This window comes from Anguilla anguilla, chromosome 5 (genome assembly GCF_013347855.1).
Source record: "Anguilla anguilla isolate fAngAng1 chromosome 5, fAngAng1.pri, whole genome shotgun sequence".
In the NCBI taxonomy this organism is placed as follows: domain Eukaryota; kingdom Metazoa; phylum Chordata; class Actinopteri; order Anguilliformes; family Anguillidae; genus Anguilla; species Anguilla anguilla.
In genome coordinates, this window is record NC_049205.1 from 10,881,511 (window position 1) to 10,903,927 (window position 22,417).

At 40.6% G+C, this 22,417-nt stretch overlaps 1 protein-coding gene across 2 annotated transcripts in view; it reads left to right on the forward strand.

The window, feature by feature from the left end:
- Positions 1-6,251: 6,251 nt before the first annotated feature.
- The window catches only part of vegfc (vascular endothelial growth factor c), a 34,879-nt gene continuing 18,713 nt past the window's right edge, over positions 6,252-22,417 (forward strand). The window contains exons 1-2 of one of the 2 annotated variants that reach the window (XM_035417804.1): positions 6,252-6,801; positions 22,114-22,327. In XM_035417804.1, coding sequence (XP_035273695.1) covers positions 6,685-6,801; positions 22,114-22,327 — 331 coding nt within the window. In that variant the 5' untranslated portion in view covers positions 6,252-6,684. The remainder of the gene's footprint in view (positions 6,802-22,113; positions 22,328-22,417) is intronic. The other variant, XM_035417803.1, reaches the window with a different exon arrangement.

Here is a 22,417-nt window from a genome sequence, read left to right on the forward strand (position 1 = left end):
CTCTCTCTCTCTCTCTCTCAATGTCAGGAAAGAGGTGATGCGTTTCACCTGGCTGCCAAACTCAAAGCCTGCCACGCCATGCGCCCTGATAACGTAAACAAAAGCGAAGGCTATGGGAGCGCGCTCTACTGGATAATGACCCCTCTAAGGCCGCGCAATCAAACATGCCCTGGGGCAGGTCAGTTGTCAAGGATCTTAAGCTAAAGTATAACATTTAAAGGAATGACCTGCAAGGAACCATGTGTGCACTCCTAAGCCCTTTCTATTAATAATACATAATTCCTTAAACTTATATACACAACACGGCCTTTTATGCCTCATTAGCGAGAGTTTCGCAGTCCTCACAAATCATTTAGGAGACACGACTTAAGTCTGAGAATGAACAATTACTCTGTCGAGCGCGGAACAGAATATTTATTCAGCCGAAGCCAAAAGTTGAAAGTTGCAACACTTTTCTGAAGTTTTAAAGATCTCGCGATGCGTTTGCTTCCAAAAAACACCAAGGCATTCTTTGATGGTTTCAAACCGATTTCTCCTGAGCATCAGTTTGTGAGACATATTTATTTGGGCAAATTTGCTAATTCAGTATTATGCATATGTGGTCTGCTCTCCCGTGGACAATAAATACTTTCGAGTTGATCCATATTATTAATTATATATGGAAAAAAATGAAGAAAAAAATAAAATGAGTATGCACAGAATCTATTTTTAGGGAAACTGGCTGGTGATGGCATTTTGAAAAAAAAGAAAAAAAATATATAGCAAAATCAGAAGTGACTGTCAAAAGAGAGCAGATGTATTTTCTGCAATGGTTGTGTTTTCGGTAAACTGGGAGACTCCTTCAGCACTCCTAACATAAACTTCCTCGAAGGAGTTATTACCATACGACTGAGACCAGGCAACAGAGGAATCCATCAATCTTATGCACTCCCGAGAATGGGACACTTCATCTGTCTGCTGTATTGGAGGAAGCAGACTGGTGGCAGTTTGTTCAGAGAATGCAACAATGGCATGTGGGTTAAATGCAACATCAGGCAACGAACTATAAATTCACTGTTTCGATGCTTACAGAGAAATGTTTCCCATTTTATTTCAGTGTCACGGCAAACCGAATGTCGAGTGCTTTTCAGATGCATGATTACTTTTGTACTTGGCCGACATAGTGAAAGGTGCCATTTTGTCACATTCACCACTCCCCTCGGGAAAATATGTTTTGACAGGGCTGAGATCACATTGAGAGTCCTTACTCTTCTGGGTTTCTCTTTTCTTGTTTAAAGTTGAATTGAACAGACTTGAACAGGCATTCGAAGCTTAAGGCTTACTGTTGGCAGAGTGAGACTATAGAGTGCACATCAGTCACTACTGGTTGGACAAAGGTCCGCCACAGTAAGGATTTCACACTGACAGTATGCCTGAATATGCAGTACACTAATGTCTACTTGATAAAAGTTTAAGCTGAAGGTTAACCTATTTTCCCCCTGCACTGGAAAAATAAACTCCCTTTGGAATAATAATAAAAAATAATAAACATTTCTCAAAGTACTGTGCAATATGTAATCCAGTACTGAATTAATAAAATTTGAATATAGGCCAATATATACAACAGACTGCACAAAAAGAATGCTTACTAAAAATCATTCTACATAACTTAACTCACATGAGTCCTGCAATAAGTGATTTATAATACTAACACGGGCAGTTTTTGTGGTTTAAATGAAGCTGTGTTTAAATATTACATTTTACAGTGTATATTAGTGTGCACGAGATTTAATTAATTTGTTTATTTATTTCTCATACGCGGCCAGACAAGGTTCTCTAAATACGAACGCTCTTGGCTGCGCAAAGTCTTCCAGCATAATCCCAGCCCACACACAGTTTGTGTTTGCGTGTTTGTATAAATAATTGCTCTTGGTGTCGGCATTCCGACAAAGGGAGCCTCAAACCATTCTTATCTCAGGCTTCGCACGCGTTTTCCTCCTCCCCAGATTAGCTTACAGGCAACACTCCCAGTTTTAGCGCTGAAAAACTAAAAAAGCCACACAGCACTGTGAGCTCCGGGTCGAAAGGCAATGCAAAAAATCTGTCTTGATGCCCGCTCAGTTTATCCACTCTCCTAATTGAAATAGTCTGAAGCAATACGTTGGGCCTGCTCAGCCTGTTACAGAAAAAACGAGTGTACTATAGGGCAGTGAGTGGAAGGCAGGGGAAACTGTGCAGGTCCTTGTGCCTCGACATTTGTCTTTTTTAGGAACACATGGTTTTACTATCATGCTTTTAAAGAACACTGCGGCTTAAAGGCTGCTCAAGGCCATGGCTTCTCAGAGTTGAAACAAACATGTGGCAGTTGTAGTTTAAGTGAAGATGCACAGAACCTCGGATACGAGCAGTTTGTTAAGCAACCGCAACATATACGTGTTTTTAAATATGTCTTTGGATTATGACGTATCCAGGCTTTGGCTCCTGTAACTGAACACAGTCAGTACCCAAACATAAAACTTACATTTGTGTTAATACTCTGCCTTATAATAGATGGCAGGATGGCAAGCTTGCATGGACTAGGTTCTATACCCCAGAGGCATTCAAAGGAACACACTTTTTATTGTTTTTCTTTTCTGTATGTCATTCTACGTAAGTATCATACCATGTTTTTTTTTTCTTCTTTCATAAAATGTAATGAATCCACACATTTTTTACTGGTTGAGTGCATACGATCAAATTCAGTTAAAACCTTTAATAGGTTTCATTTATTCAGATATTGATATGGGACTGAGATGCACATTTCACTGTGTGTGTGTATGGCAACATCTCTGTATCTGCTGTAAAAGCTTTTAACTAAACTAATTTGCTTTCTATCACCATTCTTTCTCCTTCTCCAAAATCTCAAAACACTGGTTGAGCCTTGCTTATTGTACCTGCTTTTATAAATGTTGTAGAGTTCTATGTTAGAGCACTATATTCTCTGGACTGAGGTAACTGTAGCAGAAAAATAAGTCACCTACCCCCCATCCTGATTCTCCCTTCACCCCCCACCCTCCCTCCCTCCCCCTTTATGCACACTGAAATCAGGATGACCCAAGATGTTTTCAAAGCATGGGGGATGCCACAAATTCCACCTTTAACAGGGGCCACCAGTCTCGAAACAAAGAGGCTGTCGGTCGTCTTGCATGGCACCTTCCATTATGGTGCGGTTCCACCAGGGCAATTCCTACCAGAGAGCCCAAGCTGTGCATACATCCCCAGATGGGAGAGGGAGAGGGGGGTCTGGCTTCACTGGTTTAGGATCACGCAAGGACCCTCACGCACATTCCTCCGCGAACGCTTCCTTTAGGGTCCGCATTGACTCGGGCACTTGTGTTTAACAACGTGACGCTCCAGCCTCCTCGTTTTTTTGTTTCTGGAGTTTGCTGAGGTGGGAGCACAACCTCTCTCTCTCTCTCTCTCTGGCAGGAAGAGGCCAGTCAAGTCAGCTGAGAGAGTGCGAGGAAAGACTTGAACTGCTTCACGGATGAGCACACGGCCCTTTGTGGCGTAATGAGTAATCCTCACCGCCAAAACCTGTGGAATTCCAATTCAGAACACCGGCATATGGCAACCAAATGAGTGTACTGTTTATACGTTTGCATATAATTAGTGTAATGACGCTTTTTATTGGACTCGGTGACCCATATGCTCCATGCAAATGGAAGAACCACAAGGTATGAAAATGTACTACCCTAGAAGTGGTGAGTCATCTGGACAAAATACTTTTGAAAATATGCTCATTATGATAAAAAATTTCGCGTAAGTGAATTCCTTGAAACAAACACACGAAAACAAGAACTGCCCACGCATCCTGACAGGTTTTAGATGGCAGCCTGGACTTGTGACTCATTAAAGCCGCAACGTCTTTCTGTGAGACAGCAGCAGTTCGCAAGATCAGCTCAGAACATCTGTTAGCATGGGTGTTCCCTTCCACAGGCGGAAGTCCGATTTGGTGGCATGTTCTAGAATACTCTGAATAGTGCCATGTCATGGTCTGTCTTTGCCACCCCCCCCCCCCATTGGTGTCCCAGCCTTGCTGAAAACACTATGTTGACGTGTTTGTACAAACTATACATGGTCAAGCATACTGTATATTCTGAAATTATTAACTCATCGACACAGAAACAAAAGAAAAAGAAAAATATTTTAATGTTGAAAAGAAAATGTGATGCAATTTAGTCCAGCAAGGCAGATACCTGCCAATGTGTGTCATCTTTTACTCAAGTGATTCAGGTAATCCCTGATGGGTCACATAGGACAATATGGGCAGGCAGGAGACTCCATGTTTGCACCCATTTTGTTTTATCATTATGGGATTATTCTTCAATAATCTTAATAATTAGTTCCTTTAAAAAAATAAAATAAAATTAAGGAAGCTAATTGACCTTTATGAGTCTCACAAAAAACAAGTGGTTCACAGACCACCAACCAAGAACTACTAGATAAGCAGAATGTCCTTGGCTGTGAGACAGGTTCAATAAATCTTTCGTAGTGCTATTCCTCATTAGCAGACCAAAAAACATGATATCAAGTAGCAAGTGATGCTCTTCTATGGTGCCATTACTTCTAATAATTCTGTACTGCAATGTTTTCAGGTGTAGTGCTAAGATTCAGTTGAAAAGTGAAAATGCTTTGCCCTTAATGGCGAGCAACTACTTCCAAAAAAGGGTTTATAAGTCTGTTCTTTACAAAAACAAGAAAAATTCTGGAAAATGCATGGCATCATGGAAATTCTTTAGTGATGAATGTTTCATTAATTCAAATGCATCACCAGTGTGTTTAAATGAGCAAATTAAGGATGAAATTTAGGGGTACTCAGTATTTCTAGATGCACAATATAAAAGCATCAAGACCACATGTGAAGAGGCTGTAAAGATGACATATTTGCAAATAAAATCTTTCACACTGCACCCAAGCACACGTTACAATACAGGAGAGAATTTTATAGTCTTGAACTATTTTAACAAGAAGCTGTAAACTTATGTTTTGAATTACCACAACAATGCAGGCGAGACTGAAAATGTAGGCCACCCGATTTATTCAGTCACATATTGATTTATTTTGGCAGCATGTCTTCAGAGGTGAAAAACTTTACAGGTTAGTAAGCAGTGATCAGTGAGTATAGTAAGTGAATAGAGCACACCCACATGTTGCATTCATACATGTTCATGTATTTCAGACCTTGTGATAAAGGTCTATCATTTAACATATATGAAGCTGAAATCAGAACATTAAACCAGCTCGACCCTGTTGCACCCCCTTAACCCAATGTCACTGAAGGACAGACTGACTGAATCCTACTCAAGCGTGTGAGTCCATTTATTGAGCAACCCAAGCATGACCAGGCAAAGCCAATGGTCAACTGCACAGAGGTGATGGGGTTTATCACTGATGTGCCTTTGAAAGAATACAATAAAACATAATCTCTTTAATAGGCTGGCTCTGCTGTTCTGACTAATCATTATTGATGTGAAGCAAGATCACGTCATCAAATGCTCCATTCGTCACCAGATATACTAGCAGTCCAGCTATTTGGTTTCTGCAGTAGGGGTGTGTGAACACTCTTGAGAAGTTAATTATCCCCAATGTGCATTCCCTGTTCAATGTTAGTATTTAACGGCATCATAAGTCTGCTGTGCCTCAGTTACATTATGTGTTGGATGGTAACAAGGAGAATTAAGAACAGTGTTCCAACCTTTGATCCAAGAGGTTGAATTTTCTTGAACTCGCTTGAATTAATAATTATGAGAGGTCTGTCAAAGAGGCAGGTGAGCGCGCACAGCAATGCACGAGCTAATGGAAACACTGCAACGCCATAACAGTGCGCTGAAAGAATGGAACATGCAGGCCAAGTATGATGTCAAGAAGTTCTCAGTAAAACGACCCCGAGTTCCAAACTGAAATTACTATAAAAGTATGGAATGCGTAAGTAGTTTAAATAACAGTGACGAGCAATTGTCCGGGCCAAATTAACCAGGAGCCTAACTTTAATATGCGTTTAAATAAGTAAGCCATAGCCTACCCTGATATATTCTTTCGAATATTCAAACTTTATGAGCAGATATCACATGTGTATCCAATTGCACACGACCATAACTATGCGAATACACAACTCAGACCCAATTACGCTCCATGTTTGTATAACAGCAAGAGATTTGTGTAAAAACATCTCCTGGAGAAGGCGCACGTGTCCGAACTCATATTTCTTTCCCCGCAAACCTCCTGCTTTGTATAAATAGTAAGTAGCAGCAATCCTGCTCAGACCAGACCCAAAAAGGGGGAGGAGAAGGCAGGCCAGGGACACCGTGAAATTGCATTAAACATGCCATTCTCCGCTCTGTGCACTTTCACGCCATCTGAAGTTTTTGCCGACTGGATGTCTAGTGCTGTTTTGGAAGTCTCGTTCCAGCAAACACGTGAAACGCTTGACTTTTAAACGTCTCATTTCACAAACGAATACGTCGAGGTCACGATTATTACTGCAAGATCAGAATTATTTAATGAGCGTCTACTCTTGGAAAAAAAAAAACCTCGGGATACCTTCTTGAATTTTAATTTGTCCGGAGAACTACGCTTGAGAAACTGAATAACCCAAGAAGCGTCAAAATTGAAGGAGGAATTATTGCCAGCCTGATTTGCCTCGGATATCTGAGACTGTAGAAAATGAACCATTGGGGATTATCTCTTTTTCTGGTCTATACCGTATGCCTTTATACAAACATCGCTGTTGAATCAGTCCATGATTATTATGAGTATGATCAAGATGAAGGAGATATCAAGGTATGTATTTGATTTTTCTATGGGGTTTGTTTGAAAAGAAATGTATGTCACATACAATATAGATTACTGAAACTTTTGAGACTACAAATACATCACCGCTGTTTTTTTTTTCAAAGGCTAAGTCTTTTTTTTTTTTTTTTTTTTTTTTTACGTACGTGGATGAGAATATTTACATTTATAGTAGGCTAGTTAAGGCACACCATACTAAGCACTCTAACCATCCTTATTTAGCCTAAATGCATTCATGTTGTTTTTGGCGCTCACATAAGATTTTCTGCCTGACAGTGAATTTAGATTAACAAAAGCAGTTTGTCCCTGGTTTACCTGTTAATAACATGCACGACACAGATAAAGCAGACAGAGGGGGAAATATTGAGGGAGCATGATTTGAAAAGGAGGAGGCAGGTGTCACTGGGTCATAGCACGAATGTGCGGGTGCGCTGTTCTGGAGAAGATTTAGAAAAAGAGGCGATAGATAATCTCCAACACGTGACTTTCATCGTCTAAGATACTCATTTTTTTTTGTACACATCCCCCTTTAATGCTAGACTACACTGTAAAATGTCTACTGTTAATTAAACTCTCAATGAATAGTAGATGGTCCAGTTTCACTTTCCAGAGTGGGACCAAATGCTGTGTACTTGGGTAGGCTGCAAGCATGCTTTGGGTCTTGAGCATCAACATTCTGCCTTTAATGGTTCTTTATTAATGATAAAGTTTATAAATAACGTGTTATTTCATTTATTATAAGATACCACCGGATCCGTGGTCTGCGATCATCACTTGAGCTAACTTTTCTTTGAGTGGGGGCGTTTCATTTACAAAATGTGCTGACATTGCGGTGAAATTAATACTCTGAGCAAACTTCTCGATTAGTGGGGGCGTTTCGTGTACAAATGTGCAGTCATTGCTGTGAAATGAATGTTGGACATTATATTTTTCTTCTTAGCTAATTATAAACCGGCGCTTTTCAAATCTAAAACTAGGGCAGTCCTCCGCCTAGGCGAAATAGGAAATACGTGAATAGGCGTTTCGTGTGTATAAAAAAAATTAAGTAGTTTACCATTTAAATCAGTGGATTTCGGTAGCAAGTAGTTAAACATGTGCTCAAGTCCCCAGCAGCACCCACACAAATCTACTGCAAAAGCGTGGTGGGCAGATGGAGTAGCTACTTGCATCATTCCGGAGTGTGGCTGTCAAGATTTGAAAAATAGAACTAATCATCCCACGTTTTAATGCATAGACTGCAGGTGTGTTCGGGAAATATATTGGCGTAACAAATAACGTATACATGCGCGTTTGTTATTGAGCTAGATGTTCAGGTATATGCCTAAAACTGTGGAAATGTAACGTTCAGTGAAAAATCTGTGGGCACATTTTTACTGAGGACGGATTATAGAAATGCCAGGAATTGTCAGGGTTCCTGCTTAGGGGAGGGGGAAGGAAGCAATCAAATCCATGTATTTGGAACACCAAGTCAAAGGCAATGTGAAGCAGCATTCTCTGCTGTTGAAAAACCTAATAGGGATTTTGAAATACTGAAGAAACCTCACCCTCATCCCAGTGACTGCCATTTGCAAGATAACATACTTGGATCCATATATTCTTGTTCCAGATGATAGGATTTTCAATACAAGCGATTTAAAATTGTGTAGAACTTATGTATATTGAGTAATTTCATATGCACATAAAATCTTGGGAATAAAGCAATAATTTCATTTTTCATTAGTTTCCAAGTGTCTTATTTATTTATTTATTTATTGCTTAGGTTTGCAGAATGACATAATGAATTACAGTTTATGTTGGTTTAAATAATAATTTAATAAATTCCACAAATCTCTTTCAATTGAATGTGTACTTTTATACCATCCTTCTGTAAAATGATAAATTAGCATCTGCATTCACTACTAATTTGTTATGCACACTATACATTTTTTTACCAGTTAACGTATTCAAATTGCACATATTGCACTAACAATGGTAGTTCCTGCATATTAGCTGATCACATGCATAGTTGCTAACAAACCCCTCAACATTGCCTGTGATTATGATGCAATTCCGAAACTGCATATCACAATGATGCTAGACAGCAGAAGTTGTTGGTGTGGACATAATGATGCCATTTGTGCACCTGGCAGAGAAAATTCATCTCCAGGAAATGGAACTCCAGGGGCAAAAAAAAAAAAATTATGTCCCAGACTGCCCTCTCTCCTTCCTCAGTAGTGTGGCCTAAGATTGTAAATCCATCATCTATCAGGTCTCCACAGGCTGTTAGATGGATTGCTTGCCCTTACCTGACCCTCTGCTGTGGAAAGAAACATAAGAAGTTCTCAGCATAGGAAATAACATTTAATTGCAGTTGACAAGTTACATTGAATCTGCTCTAAATTATGCATTGGGTAATGGAAATTATATTATTTGCTGTAATGCATTTAGCCCCCCCCCCCCCCCCCCCCTCATACTGCATGCACATTCCCTAATGCCCTGACACATAGCTTTGCTTGAATTTTTCCCTCAATATTTTGGACCTGAGTGAATTACTTGCCAAGCATCTATGTGAACAATATCTTTTATGGAGTTAAATCGTAAGGATTACAATTACTTTAAATGGCTCCATATGTAGTGCATTGCTGACAGGTTGACAAAAGCAAGAATACCTCTGTGTGTGTGTGTGTGTGTGTGACAGACAGAGAGAGAGAGTGCATGTTTCTGCATTATTCCTTAGGTAGCATGTCCAAATGTAGACTTAATATTCTTGTTATTTTAGGTTTTTTAATCCCAAGAGTCATCATACTGTAGTAATATAATTATGATTAATTTGTTCGAAATTCCAGTAACATAGGTGGGACATGTTTCAAGCAACCAGAGCTCTTAAATTTGTAATCTGTTTTTTATCTGCTCAGGGAATATTTTTCTTTACATTTAGTCATGAATATTTCTGCAACAATTATTCTTAAACCCAAAGCACATGTGGCCTTATAAAGTATTAGTGCCTCTCAGTTTCAAGAAATATGCGTATTTCATGTCGTATTTCCCAACGCTGCATTGTACAGTGAAGTTGGTTTGGGTATTTTTCTACCCTTTTTACAGAGATTCTTAAACTTGGCAGATGCATTCTCAGACAATACATTCCAACGGGCACAAAGCATTTTACTATGAAGAAAAAAAAACAAAAAAACAACAAAATACTTTAGAATTCACAATTTTAAGATGAAGCTTCCATATTGGTGCCCAGCCATGTCCAACTAAATGCTTTCTTGACAGTTCATGCAACAAAAAAAAAGAAAAAAAAAAAAAAAAAAAAAAACTTTGATCAATGGTCCAGAAAATTCTCCATTTAGATACGCACAAAAATAAAGAGCCAATCATTTAGCAGGGGAAAAGCCTAAGTGACCTTTCACTCATGTAACAATAAGTCGGCTGCATCAGGCGCAGAGCCAAAGGCTCGCAGACAGCCTCGTGAGCAGCCGTGAGCGCCGCTTGCTAATTTGCGATCGCCATGGGGATACGAGTTTTTCACCCCAGCCACACCAGTCACCGAGAGACCGCGGCGTCGGCCGAGTGTCACAGCGCGGCAGAGGGGAGACATTCATTTTTTCGCCAACGAAGCATTAGCTGCTCCGTGGCCGTATACTTTATTTGAAGGGATCCCCAGTGGAGCTTTTGGTAGTGTAACTACCCGAATGCTAATGAAAAGAAAACATAGCTGAAAGGCTTGCGCGATGAAGCATGCTGCGGTTTGAATTCAGCCGGGATTGATTATTTTTCCCTGACCATACAAAAAAAACGATAATAATATTGTATGGATTATATATAGTGTTTTTTTGGGGAGTTTTTTTACAGGTTAAATTCAAGTTTAACATTGGACTGCCATTACATTAAGCATCTTGGGCATCAAGGAGATGACACAGAGGGGCTGTGGTAAAGAGGAAAATGCACTTTTCTCCATCTCCGACTTTGAACTCAGGCACAGTTTCAGAATTTCAGCTGTTCACATTATGAACGGGAGTGATTCTGGAAAAGGTAGCTAATGACACACTGAAGTGACTGAAACAGGAATTTAATTTCCTATTATTCATGGCAGTTCATCATCCGATAATATCAGAGCACTGGAAGTCGTGTCCCATGATGGTTCCCCAGTGTACACAGCATTTCCTCAGATCACAGTGAATCACCAGCTGCAGTTATTCTCTGCAGGGAGGCATTGTTCACATCCTATTCCTGCTTTGAATATCAGGACTCAGGGCGACCGCAGGTGCTTGAGGCAATCTGGTGAACTCAGTGTACTAGCATGACGCGAGGCCGGGTTAAGGAAAATGCGTAAACTTCCTGTCTGTGTATCAATTCAGCCACACTGATGCTGCAATATCTGCAGTCTGCACTCCGATGTGAGTGTCAGTGCTTGCGATGTCCATTAAAAAAAAAAAAAAAGAAAAAGACAGTGAACCTCCTGATTGTTACAAGCCAAAGAATGTGCATCAGACCGACTCCCCCTCTAATGGGGCCTCCACATCTGCAGAGACCGCCTCGCTTGTGGCTGCCATGGGGTCACATGACCAATGGACTGGCAACACCGCAACAGAGGGGTCAGAAGGGTAGTTGGTCCTGGCCAAACCCAGGACAAAGCCAGGAGAATCATTCAGACAAAAATAGCTTAGTATCAAGAAGATAAGAATCCTTTCTCCAAGAATGACATAGTCCAGTGCCTCGTGATTTTAAAATGTGTTGTATAAACCTACTGGCCGGCCCCCTTTTGCTGATTGGTTAAAGTTTGCATTTCTGACAGCATGTCCTCATCCGTTTTTGGACAGCTTGAAGCATTCCTGGAACACTGAGATGTACGTTCTTGCAGCTCATCAAAACAAAATGGCGTTTTCCCTGATACCTTAAGTCCCCTCAAGTTCCAGGAAATACTTGAAGAGGAGACAGTGAAGATGAACAACAGTCATGTTGACATTGGTTCAGCAAATGCTGTCAGATCTGGTATACTCAGGCTGTATAAGACTGACTGGAAGCAGCGAGCTTGAGAAATGCAGGAGATCTTGCATAATTACCATTGTGATGCAACAGATGAGCTTTGCATTCGTTTCCACATTTTCTTAAGTTGTGCAAGTGCTTATATCGCAAAATTGAGATAATAAACAGCAAATTGCATTATGTTTGCCCCTGCACTAAAGCTATTATTGCTTGAAACATCTGGCCTGTTGAGTTTTTTTGCTGACTTACTGACACTGTTTCTTTGTGGCGTGGTACTTTAAGACTTTCACAAACCTGCTTTGGTAAAGATTCATATTGTTATCAGCTTCTTTCAGTGCATTGTTGTGTAGATTCATCAGCAAAGAACACAACATCACTGTGCATAATGAAATACCAAAACTTGCTCAGTTTATTATTTATTGGTGTCATGGGTTTGAGTTCCAAAAGCACAAATATGTATGTAGTACCACAAAGGCTAACAAAACCTACGCATTGTTTTAGGAAATAACTGTGTGACTTTGATTGCGATCGTACTGTTAATGCACTGTAACCTTCATATCGCGAGTCACAGAGGTTGCAGAAATGCAGAAGGGGGACATCTGTTCTGCAGATCTCAGTACTGGAGAGCCACAGTTGAAACGACTGGGTCAAGACTTGGGGCTCACCCGGACCACATCGTATAACAGCAGGCGAGAGATCACAGAAAAACCCATTATCGTACAAGTAGGTCTCGTGTAACCTAAATACACAAGGCTTGTCTTGACATGCCCCCATCCTTCCAGCCTTCCCATGAATGTGTCAGACTGCTAATAGCCAGTAATCGCTTAGAGAAAGTGAAAGTGGACATTGATGAATTTCATTTGTTTATTTTTCTGTCAGTGATGGGCAGATAGCAGATCTTCTGCCTCCCTTCTGTAGAAACAACAGAAAGAAGCTACTTTTCTGGTGCAAGATTGTTCTCTTTGCATTAAAACATGTAGGTCTGACAGCTACTGTAACCTTCACACAGTGCTGCCTAATGAATGTTAAATGTAATGTAAAATATGCCACCCAGCTTATTTTTTGTTTGCTTTGCGGTTTTCTTATTTAAAAGAGCTATTTCACAGACAGGGGAGTTCAGAGTTTGACCCAGGTAAAAACACTAGGAGAGGACATAAGTACATGGCCACTTTCATCTTTTTTAAATGGCACTGCCTTTTTACTTCTGATTAACAGTCAAATCTGTAAAAAGTAGTTTTACAGCAAAGGTGAACCCAGTCACAGTCTTTTAGGCAAAGAAAGCTGTCATTCATCGTTAATCTACGTCCTTTTAAGCTGCAGTGATAAAGGCAGAGAGAAAACAATCGGAAGAGGCGGGTGGTCTTTTTTCATGAAGACCTCTCAGTTTATAAACTCTTCAGAGGTGCTTTAACAGCCCATAAGTCACCTTGTGCCCTGTTGTGACATTTGTTTAGAGAGAGGAGTCCTTTTGCATGCCTGCCAATGTAACAGGCTAGAGAAGCACACATTACGCATGTTTTGGCTAAGGGTGGCAGATTGTGACATGGTCACAAGAATGAAGCCCTGCTGGTACTAATAGCATAACCATATATCATTGGCACAGACTTAATGGAGGTCTGCATTGTGACTCTGTTTTCAGACACACACACACACAGATACATGTTCGTATTGCTATACTTGTGACTTCCCATTGATTTACATTCATTCCGTAACCTCTAACCCTAACCCCAACCATTACATGCCTAACCTTAACCCTAACCTTAACATAATTGTAACCCTAACCCTAAGTCCTAACCCTAAAACAGCCTCTTGAACTTGTGGGGACCAGCAAAAGGTCCCCACCTTGCGTAATTTTCCTCATATTTCTATCCTTGTGGGGACATTTGGTTCTCACAAAGATTGTAATACATGCCCACACACACACACACACACACACAAACACACACACACATACATTATGGTCAGCAGGTTTTGGTCATTGCCATCCTCCTCTGCTGATGAGTATGTTTGGTATTAGGGTTTACAATCAATTCACACCACGAGGGGAATTTCACTGCGAGGACCATGGATCAAGTGTTCCACCATCTCATTTAACCTGAAATGTATTACTCATGAGAGGCAGGGCACTCCACAGAAGGAAGTGACCCATGGGCAGGTGTTGTTGGAACAAATTGACCCGTGTTGGCTTCTGCAGAAAATAAGGTCTCCAGTATGTTGTATCCTGATGACTTATCATTGGCCATCAGTCAGGTTTTCATATTTTTCCGATTAGTGTACATCAGCTCATAACCCCTCCCCCCATTTCCCCCCTTGTATTCACTTTTGCAATTTTACTAGCTTTGTTTGTTTAAGCTTTCTAAAATTACGCTGATTAAGGGCTTCTGTCTACTTACAGACCCAGGAGTAATGGATAGCTCTACACCAACATCATTTAATTTGCCCTTTAATTAATCCATTAAGTCAAGTTGAAACAATGGAAATCTCTTAGGGTGGCTGTGCTAGTACTTACTCTGTAGCCTACCTAATGGAATGCCTGCAGCACTTTTTCCTTCCAATAGCGTGAAGTCACTAATACGGATAAAATTGGAGAACTGTTCTGACTTGTATTGCTTTTTATATCATTGCCAGGAGCCCCTTTGTAGATTTCTGCTGGGCTGTGTGATCCAGAAAAGACCAAAGCATATTTTAAAGATGGTGGAAAAAAAGGAAAAATAAGGCTAATTGTGTACAGACAAGACTAGTGTGAGTAGCTGGTGCAAACGTCATTGTGATGTACTTTTATATTTTACAGCCATGCGTTTGTTTTGCCGTATAATTAATACTAAACAAAAAGCACATGTGATTTTGCTTCATATAAAGAGAAGCTGATGATGTGTGGATTCACAGGGATGTGTGTGTTTTAAGATTCATAACTATACACTGTAGTCATAAACAGTTGACTCAGTATAAATGAATGCTGTGAATCATTCATTCACCATAGTGGTGTCTTGAGATGTTTTGTTGCTTTATTCTGCATTTTTTTAAAGATATGAATTTTCTGTGAAACAATATGAAGTCAGTATGGTACAAATAAGTATTAAGCAGACTCCATATCACTGTAAGTTGTTCTCCCTGGATCAGTGAAAGGTATTACGTGCTCTGAAAGTCACACATAATTGAAGCAGTGCCGCAGATGTCTGTTGTGATTGTTACACAGAGACCATTTTTCCATCTATGAGTTCAAAATGAGTAGCATGTGTTGCACAAATACTTCGGAAAAAAAAAAAAAAAAATGCCGAAAATATATTGCCTTAAATTTGCCAGTGAAATTGGCGGCTGGACCGACGTTTCATTCAAAAACAGCAGGGAAGACGTCCTAGTCACATCTTGTTCTGATCTAGGTGTGGTTTCAAAATCAAACCCGGCTTCTGAGGAGATCTTGGAGCAGTGCACCATGGCATTCTATCACACATCTTTGAGTAGGGGACCAGTTGAATCCTCAGCCCTACTGATTAAACCCATTAGGGTCTGGTAGTCAGTCGGACTCTACAACCACCTGATTCACCGCCTTGCAGGAGCCCTGTTTAGCCTCCCTCCCCGGCTCTGAGGGGGTTTTTTGGCATAGAGGCTGCTGAAATACCTGATTATTACTGCAGGCTTTCAGAACCAGTGCTGAACAGTCCAGCTGCTGGAGGTCAGGATTAGTTAAGCCATTTAAGGATATGTAGCATTGCGAGAGGGGCCAATGTTTTGTGATGTGGTGTTGGCAAGGCAATTGTCTTGGCCCAGAGCTCAGAAGAAATGCTACATTAGCGCTGACATCCTGGTAAGAAAAGTAGAGAAACACACTTAATTGCCTTATTGAGCAACAGTAATCTACACCAAGCATGCGTTTGCAGTATGCAAATGCAATCGTGATAAAGCACATCGTTAATGTTGTTGTACTTTCTTTCCCCTTGCCTTAATCAATGTTAAATATTTTGTTTATTGAAAATGCATTGAAACATAATGCATTGAGAACACTGTAAAGCGCAAGCCACTGATGGAATTGTGTTATGTTGGGTGAATACCTAAATATAAATAAAAACATGAAGCCATGCAGGTTTCCTTGTGGTTCCCTACTCACAGGTTTGAGCCTGGGCTATGGAATTACCTGACTAGGAAGGGTCCATAGCAGAAAGTGTGCAGCTTCACAACAGTCACAGTTCCTTGGGTTACATTAGCATAAGCTTCACCCACCAAAGACCCCATACCCTACCAGTTAGAGTAGCTGAACAATAGTACAGTATGACATGCAGTGTGTAGTGTGTCACTGGATTGCATGCTAGAGCATTTGAAGGTGGTGTACATTTGTTCTTGCAAGGGTGCTGGTCAGCCAGGGCTGAACTGAAAGTCGCAACTGCCAATGACAATTAGGGGAAAAAACAAAAGGGGGTGATTTAAAAAAAATGATTTTTAAAAATGTATCACTTGCATCCTTGTCCAATTGAAAGTCTATAAATCAGGTGGTATTTTACTTGATAGTATTCGTTCATATGCTTTCAAGTCCTATATCTACATTGATAGAACCACAGATGTCAGTTTCTCAGACTTTTTACTGTGCTGGAAGCATCCTGATTGATTTAACAGTCAATGCTGACTGGAAAATGATTTCCAGCAATTGGAATTGGATCAAGCGCTAACCCATAATATTGCATCAGTGATTTTTATTGATTTACTCTTATTGATCTCAAGCCCAACAAACATGAATCATCCATCTAATCGCATCTTTGTTTTTATCCTTGAATAAAAATAGGACTAACTGTTTATTTTTAGTTGCTTCTTTGGTGATTTTAACAAGATTGTTTGCAGGCTATTTCTGCACATGTTTAACTCATAATGCTGTGCAGATAAGTTATCACTTAATTGAAATTGTGGTTCAAAGATGAAGACAGAGTTCACTGGTTAGATTCAACAGAGATGGCCCTGTTGTGCAGATAAATCCCTCGATACAATTTGTCCAACTGGCCACAGATAGGGTTCATCCTTTTGAGTGTTTTAAATGCTATTTTTCACATGCAACAGGATGCAGTTTATATCTTGGCAGTGCATATTTTGTAACCATTTTGGGTTCCAAGGCATCAGTGAATGTCTGCGTTTGCTGACCCTTGAACAATAAGATCAGAACAGCCAGACCACAAGTCGTCTGCTCAATCATCCAAGAGAACTTAAACAAGCCCATCCATCCTTTGCGTGCACTTATCACTGTCACTGTTATATAACTTTGTATTTGTCAATGCATGAAACAGATGCCGTTGCTTGTGAGCATCGGCAGTGGAGGGAGCACAGACGTAACTCGTAACGGCTCTGCAGAATCGGACTCTTCATCCTCACTCTTACCTGCGAGCCCCTCCACCTTTCAACCGCTTGTTTTTCCCATTATTTTACGCAAGCCTCATTCCTCTATGTTTTCGTCTTGCCTGACTTCTGATTCAAAGTCATGCGCCAAAGATAAAAAACATTTTATCTCAAATCTTTTAATCGCTCTGGATTTTGATACTTCTGCGGCCAGAAAGTGATGCCTTTTAACGTAAAATCTGGCCGACGGATGGTCGCTCTGGGTGGCTTTGATCTCCCACAGTCTGACATTTTAAAACACAATTAATATGAATCACTGTATCAGAATTTGGAACAGCTCTGCTGTTTTGATGCAAATGGTTACAACTCATTGTAAAGGAAAGAAGCTCGTATTTCTGTTAAAAATCTGTTGAAACAATTTGATGTTTTTGGATGCAGGGCTCCCCAGATGGAATACATTTGTCAGAGCTAAATGGAAACATTAAAATGTGGTGAAAAAACCCACATAGTAAATACTCAATAGAAAATACAGTATACTTAGCATACGTGGGAGGAGTACGTATTTGAAACAAGATAGTGTGTGATGCTTTACTGCCTTTAATGTCCATGCATTGCTGATCTTTACTGGCCATTGCTTTTCGGTCAGCTTTTCCATTAAGATCATTTTACTGGGTCATAGGCGAAGGCATCCGTGCACACAAGCCTGCATTTTGAATTTCATCATTTCATGATAGCACCCAGACTGTGGATCACAGGTAAAGACTGGATCATGATAGCATTCATCCATAGACTGTGGATCAGAGGTACAGACTTTAGATCATAGTAGCACCCAGGTGTGGACTGCAGATCCCAGGTACAGGCCATTGATCATGATAGCACCCAGGCACAGTAAAGGAAGTTGTTGGTGGGGAGCGTGTCAGCCGGCTGGTTCCACTGAAGTCTGGGAAGCCTGTGATATGGTGCTAAGGTGGAGCCTCCTAACCCTTGAACCCTGTGGATTTCCTCTGAGGTAGCACCAACCATGCTTTGTGTCCAGGTAAAAAATAGACTGAAGCTTACAGCCAGCGAAGGACCATAAAAGGAACAGTCGATTTATTAGTGCAACCTGGCACTACCCCCTCTGCTGGCCTCCATCCTCCAGAATCCGGGCCTCAGTGAAGTCCATTGTACTAGCACATGTATGGATGGGATAATGAATTCTGGTAAAGGTTCTGGCCACCTTGCAGAGTGCCATGCATTATGACAGAGATAAGGCAAAACACAAATTAAAAAGCTAAACAAAATAGGGCTATGTTGCTTTATGGTTCTGTTCTCATTGCACTGTTACATGATCCTTGTTCAGTGATAAGCTGAAAGTAAAAAAATTGCTTGTACTGCACTGATTGCACTCCATAATACGGATTACTTTGGCCTACTAAATATTCCATGTGATTTCCAGGTCTAAACTTGGTATTTCCAGATAGGGATAAGTCTTGTGGAAAAAAATGTTTGGTTGCAAGAATGGTTATCTCCTGAGATATCTACTGTGGAAAAAAAAAAAAAAAGTATAAATCACCATAGGGCTGATAGTTAAATACCTTGTATGTCACAATACTTCCCAAGACTACATACAGCCATTTCCCATTTGCTGCTTTCTAATAATAGATTTGCTAACAACAAGCATGACATGTTTTTGCTGGAGCTCCTAAGTTATGGGTTCATCCAGTAAATCAATGAACCTCTTACCACATAGAATCTGTTTTCATGTTTAGATTATTATAATGATACAGTAATCACTATCAGATGGCCCTAATATGTAATTAACAGACTAATGCAAAATGGTAAGAGTTTGACTGACTCCATTGTCCAGAAAAATACTTTGATTTCATACTGTGTGCAGTGTGTAGTTTGTTTCTGTACTGTGCAGACAAATAAAACTATTATAAGCCATTCATTTTACCTTACTGATGTTTTTTAACATCTGGAATGACATCTCGATTTTGCCCATCTGTGAGTAGTGCTGTCTTGTCAGTCCTAAAATAATAATAGCTGCTATTTTGGATTTATTAGAGAAGGATGTGATGCTACATTTATTTATTTATGTATTTATTTTTTGAGATCCAGAAGTGATTTACTTTGTCAAGGACTCCAGAAAATAGATTGTGTTAAAACAATAAAGAAGTCTGTGAACTCAAGGGCCTGTGGAGCAAGCAATGTGTGAACATGTTTATGCACTGCAGTTACTATTGTTCCTGGTAGGAAACTGCCTATGGATGTTATCTCAGGAATCGTTATAAACAAAGACATGGAAGAAACTCAACACAATAGCGTTGCTGGGTCTTTTCTGTAGTATTCAGGTTTCCTAAACAAATAAAGCTAATTCTGTGGGAAGAAATGTTCACTTCCCTCCAGGATTGGTTTCTTCCTCCACCTAAAAGCTTCAGTGAGAAAATATTGGTCTTGCGGACAAGGCCATTTTTAACCCCATAACCCTGGGACTCAGGAAAACAAAGATGGTCGCACCTCTCAACTTAATTGCCTCTTGGTAAATGAGGCAATTAGTCAAACTTTTTCATGAGCTACAGAGGTCACATCAGTCTGTCTACAGCACCATTGCACAGTTGGTGAAATCCAACGAGACATATTTCATTGTCGACACCTTAGTATTTTTTTTTAAAGAGTAATTCCATTTTTTTTAGTATATTTCCGCAGGCTGGTCGAGTAAAACGATGAATGACATAATAGTATCTGACGGCTGCAGAACGTTGACTGGGAGCCGAGGGGCTTCGGTTAGAGTATTATGTCTGAATCCATTTGCTGGATGATAAAAAATGCTTTACAGATGTCGGTTGAGGAATGTGTGATGATTTAAGCCAATGTGGGTTAGCTATCTCTTCTCTGTAGAGAAGTATGGCCTCGTCTGTCTCTCCTAAGTACTATAGATATGACACAGTTGCTTCCCCTCTACTTCTGTTTCTCTGAGATATCAGTGCACCTATCCTGATATCCCAGATAAGTTTACTCCCACGACCGGTCCACTGGGCCTGGATTCAAACCAACCACATTCAGTGCTGTCTGGGCCTTAATCTTTGAAAACATGACTTTTTATAACAGTAACAAAAAGATTTACTCTCCCCTTTCGCAGTGTTTTTCTAGAACTCTCTCTGCCCCCATAATTGTCTGAGTTTCAGATGGTTTCTATCCTTTAGTGGCAGGATTTTCCCAATGCTGCTCTTTTACACACGTTCTGCCTTTTTGCCAGCTGAGACAACTCTGCAGTATGTCTTCTCTCTTTCATTACCTTACATTACAGGCATTTAGCAGATGCTGTTATCCAGAGCGACTTACAACTTTTTTTTTATGTAGCATTTACATTGCATCCATTTATACGTTTTATAAGTTTTGAGATGCCATTAAGCTTAGCATGGATAAAAGCATAAACAAATGTCAGCAGTCTTATTTCTATTGCTGTCGTTTCCGTAGCACGGTCTGGTTTTGTTTTTTTGTTTTTTAAATAGTTTTGTCCCCCCCTTTTTCAATTCCCAGTAATAGTTTTAGGTCTGCCCCATTGCTCCAACATAGTATATCTGGTTAGAGGATATGACATCATGGGTTCTCAGAAATGCATCTTTCCATTCTGCAATCCACCAGCTTTTCTGCGCAGTCACTATGGTGGAGGATGGACTGAACTGGTGTAGGCAGATCGTAGGCACCCCTCGGACTGAGCAGACCAGGTTCAGTAAATGGGCGGTGGTGTCCTGCCGACTAACACCTCCTCCCTGCGTGTGGCAATGGCAACTTGGGCTTCTTCAGCTCGTGGGACTGAAAACCACAGTATTTGTTGCCATGATCCAGATTTTTATCAAAACCGTACAGCACATCACTGCAGTAAGAACAAGCGGCTCAAATGCTTATGCCTCCCACAGGGTCTTTCTGACAATTCTCATACCGTACATTCCCCCCTCATCTCCTGGGGCCAGCGCCTACCCTTCCATATTTTCATTCCTCCATTACTAAATCTTTCTTTTTTTGGCTGACTGACAGAGGCATGAATTACTCCCTGAGGTACCCAAGTGTTCATATATCTGTTAATTTTATCCAAGGTTTGATGAAGACCATTCTGGGCCATTAAACTGCCATATTTCTTGCTCTGAACACAACCTGTCAGGGCAAGGTGAGACTCTATCTGTAGTGTGGGATCATTTTTGACCTTTAATAATCTTATATGGTCTAGGAGACCATTCACCTATGATGGATTGCCTAGATAAACTGGAAGAATCTATTTTAGGATGGTTTTTTTTCGCTTTTTGACACCTTGGAGAAAAAAATCCCAGGAGTTTTTATTGGAGGGGGCGATCAGTCATGAAGGTAACTGGGCATGTTTCCTGGAATGTTCCAGACAGGAGTATCGCTTTTCATCAGCACCATGGCCGGCCCTACCCCGCCACCCCCCCTTCTGTTTTCACACTTTCTCCTATCAGAGTCCCCGAGGACCACCGCACAAGAGACCGAGTCCAGACTTTGTTTCATGTCAGCTCCCACTCCGGACCTAACCCAGCTCAGCTTACTGAATAAGCACTTTTTTTAATTGCCAGTAGGCGAGGGAGATTCGGGAGTGAAAATGGCACAGGAAACTGTGTAGGCTCCACAGGGTGTTATTTTCCCTCTGCAGTGTCCCCCTGGCATTTCACAAACTCACTTCCAAAAAAAAAAATGAAAATAATAAATAAGTACCATGTGCATCCAGCCATGTTTTTGTGTATTCTAGGAACTTAGAAGAAAACCTGAAGTGTACAGCTTTATTCAGTTTTAATCAATGAAGAAAACATGTATTTTTTTTTCCATTCCATTATTATGCATGCCCATGGTATTTGGTAAAAAAAAAAAAGACTGCATGAAGTCAGTGGAAAGATCTTGAAAGCAAATGCCTTTCTTGCCTTAATCAAAAGTGCAAGCATTTTGTAACAAATGAAACTGTGATATTAAATATGAACGATTGTGTACTATCAGACTAATGCTGTATGTTTCTCTCTGTAACAGGAACACACGGAGGCGGACCTAGAACAGCAGTTGCGTTCCGCGGCGAGCGTGGACGAGCTGATGAAGATAGTCTACCCAAACTCTTGGACTATGCTCAAGTGTCGCTCGAAGCGGGGATCGCGATTGGCCGGCAGAGAGCGGTTCTCCGCCGAGGCGCGGTCCGAGGAGCTCCCGGCGTTCGCCGCGGCGTACTTCAACTTCGAGATTCTAAAAAGTACGTCACATTCTGTCCTCGCCGCTGATCATTGCATGGGTTAGCATAAATGTTAGCACTTAGTTTTAAGGACATTAAGGAGTATTATTC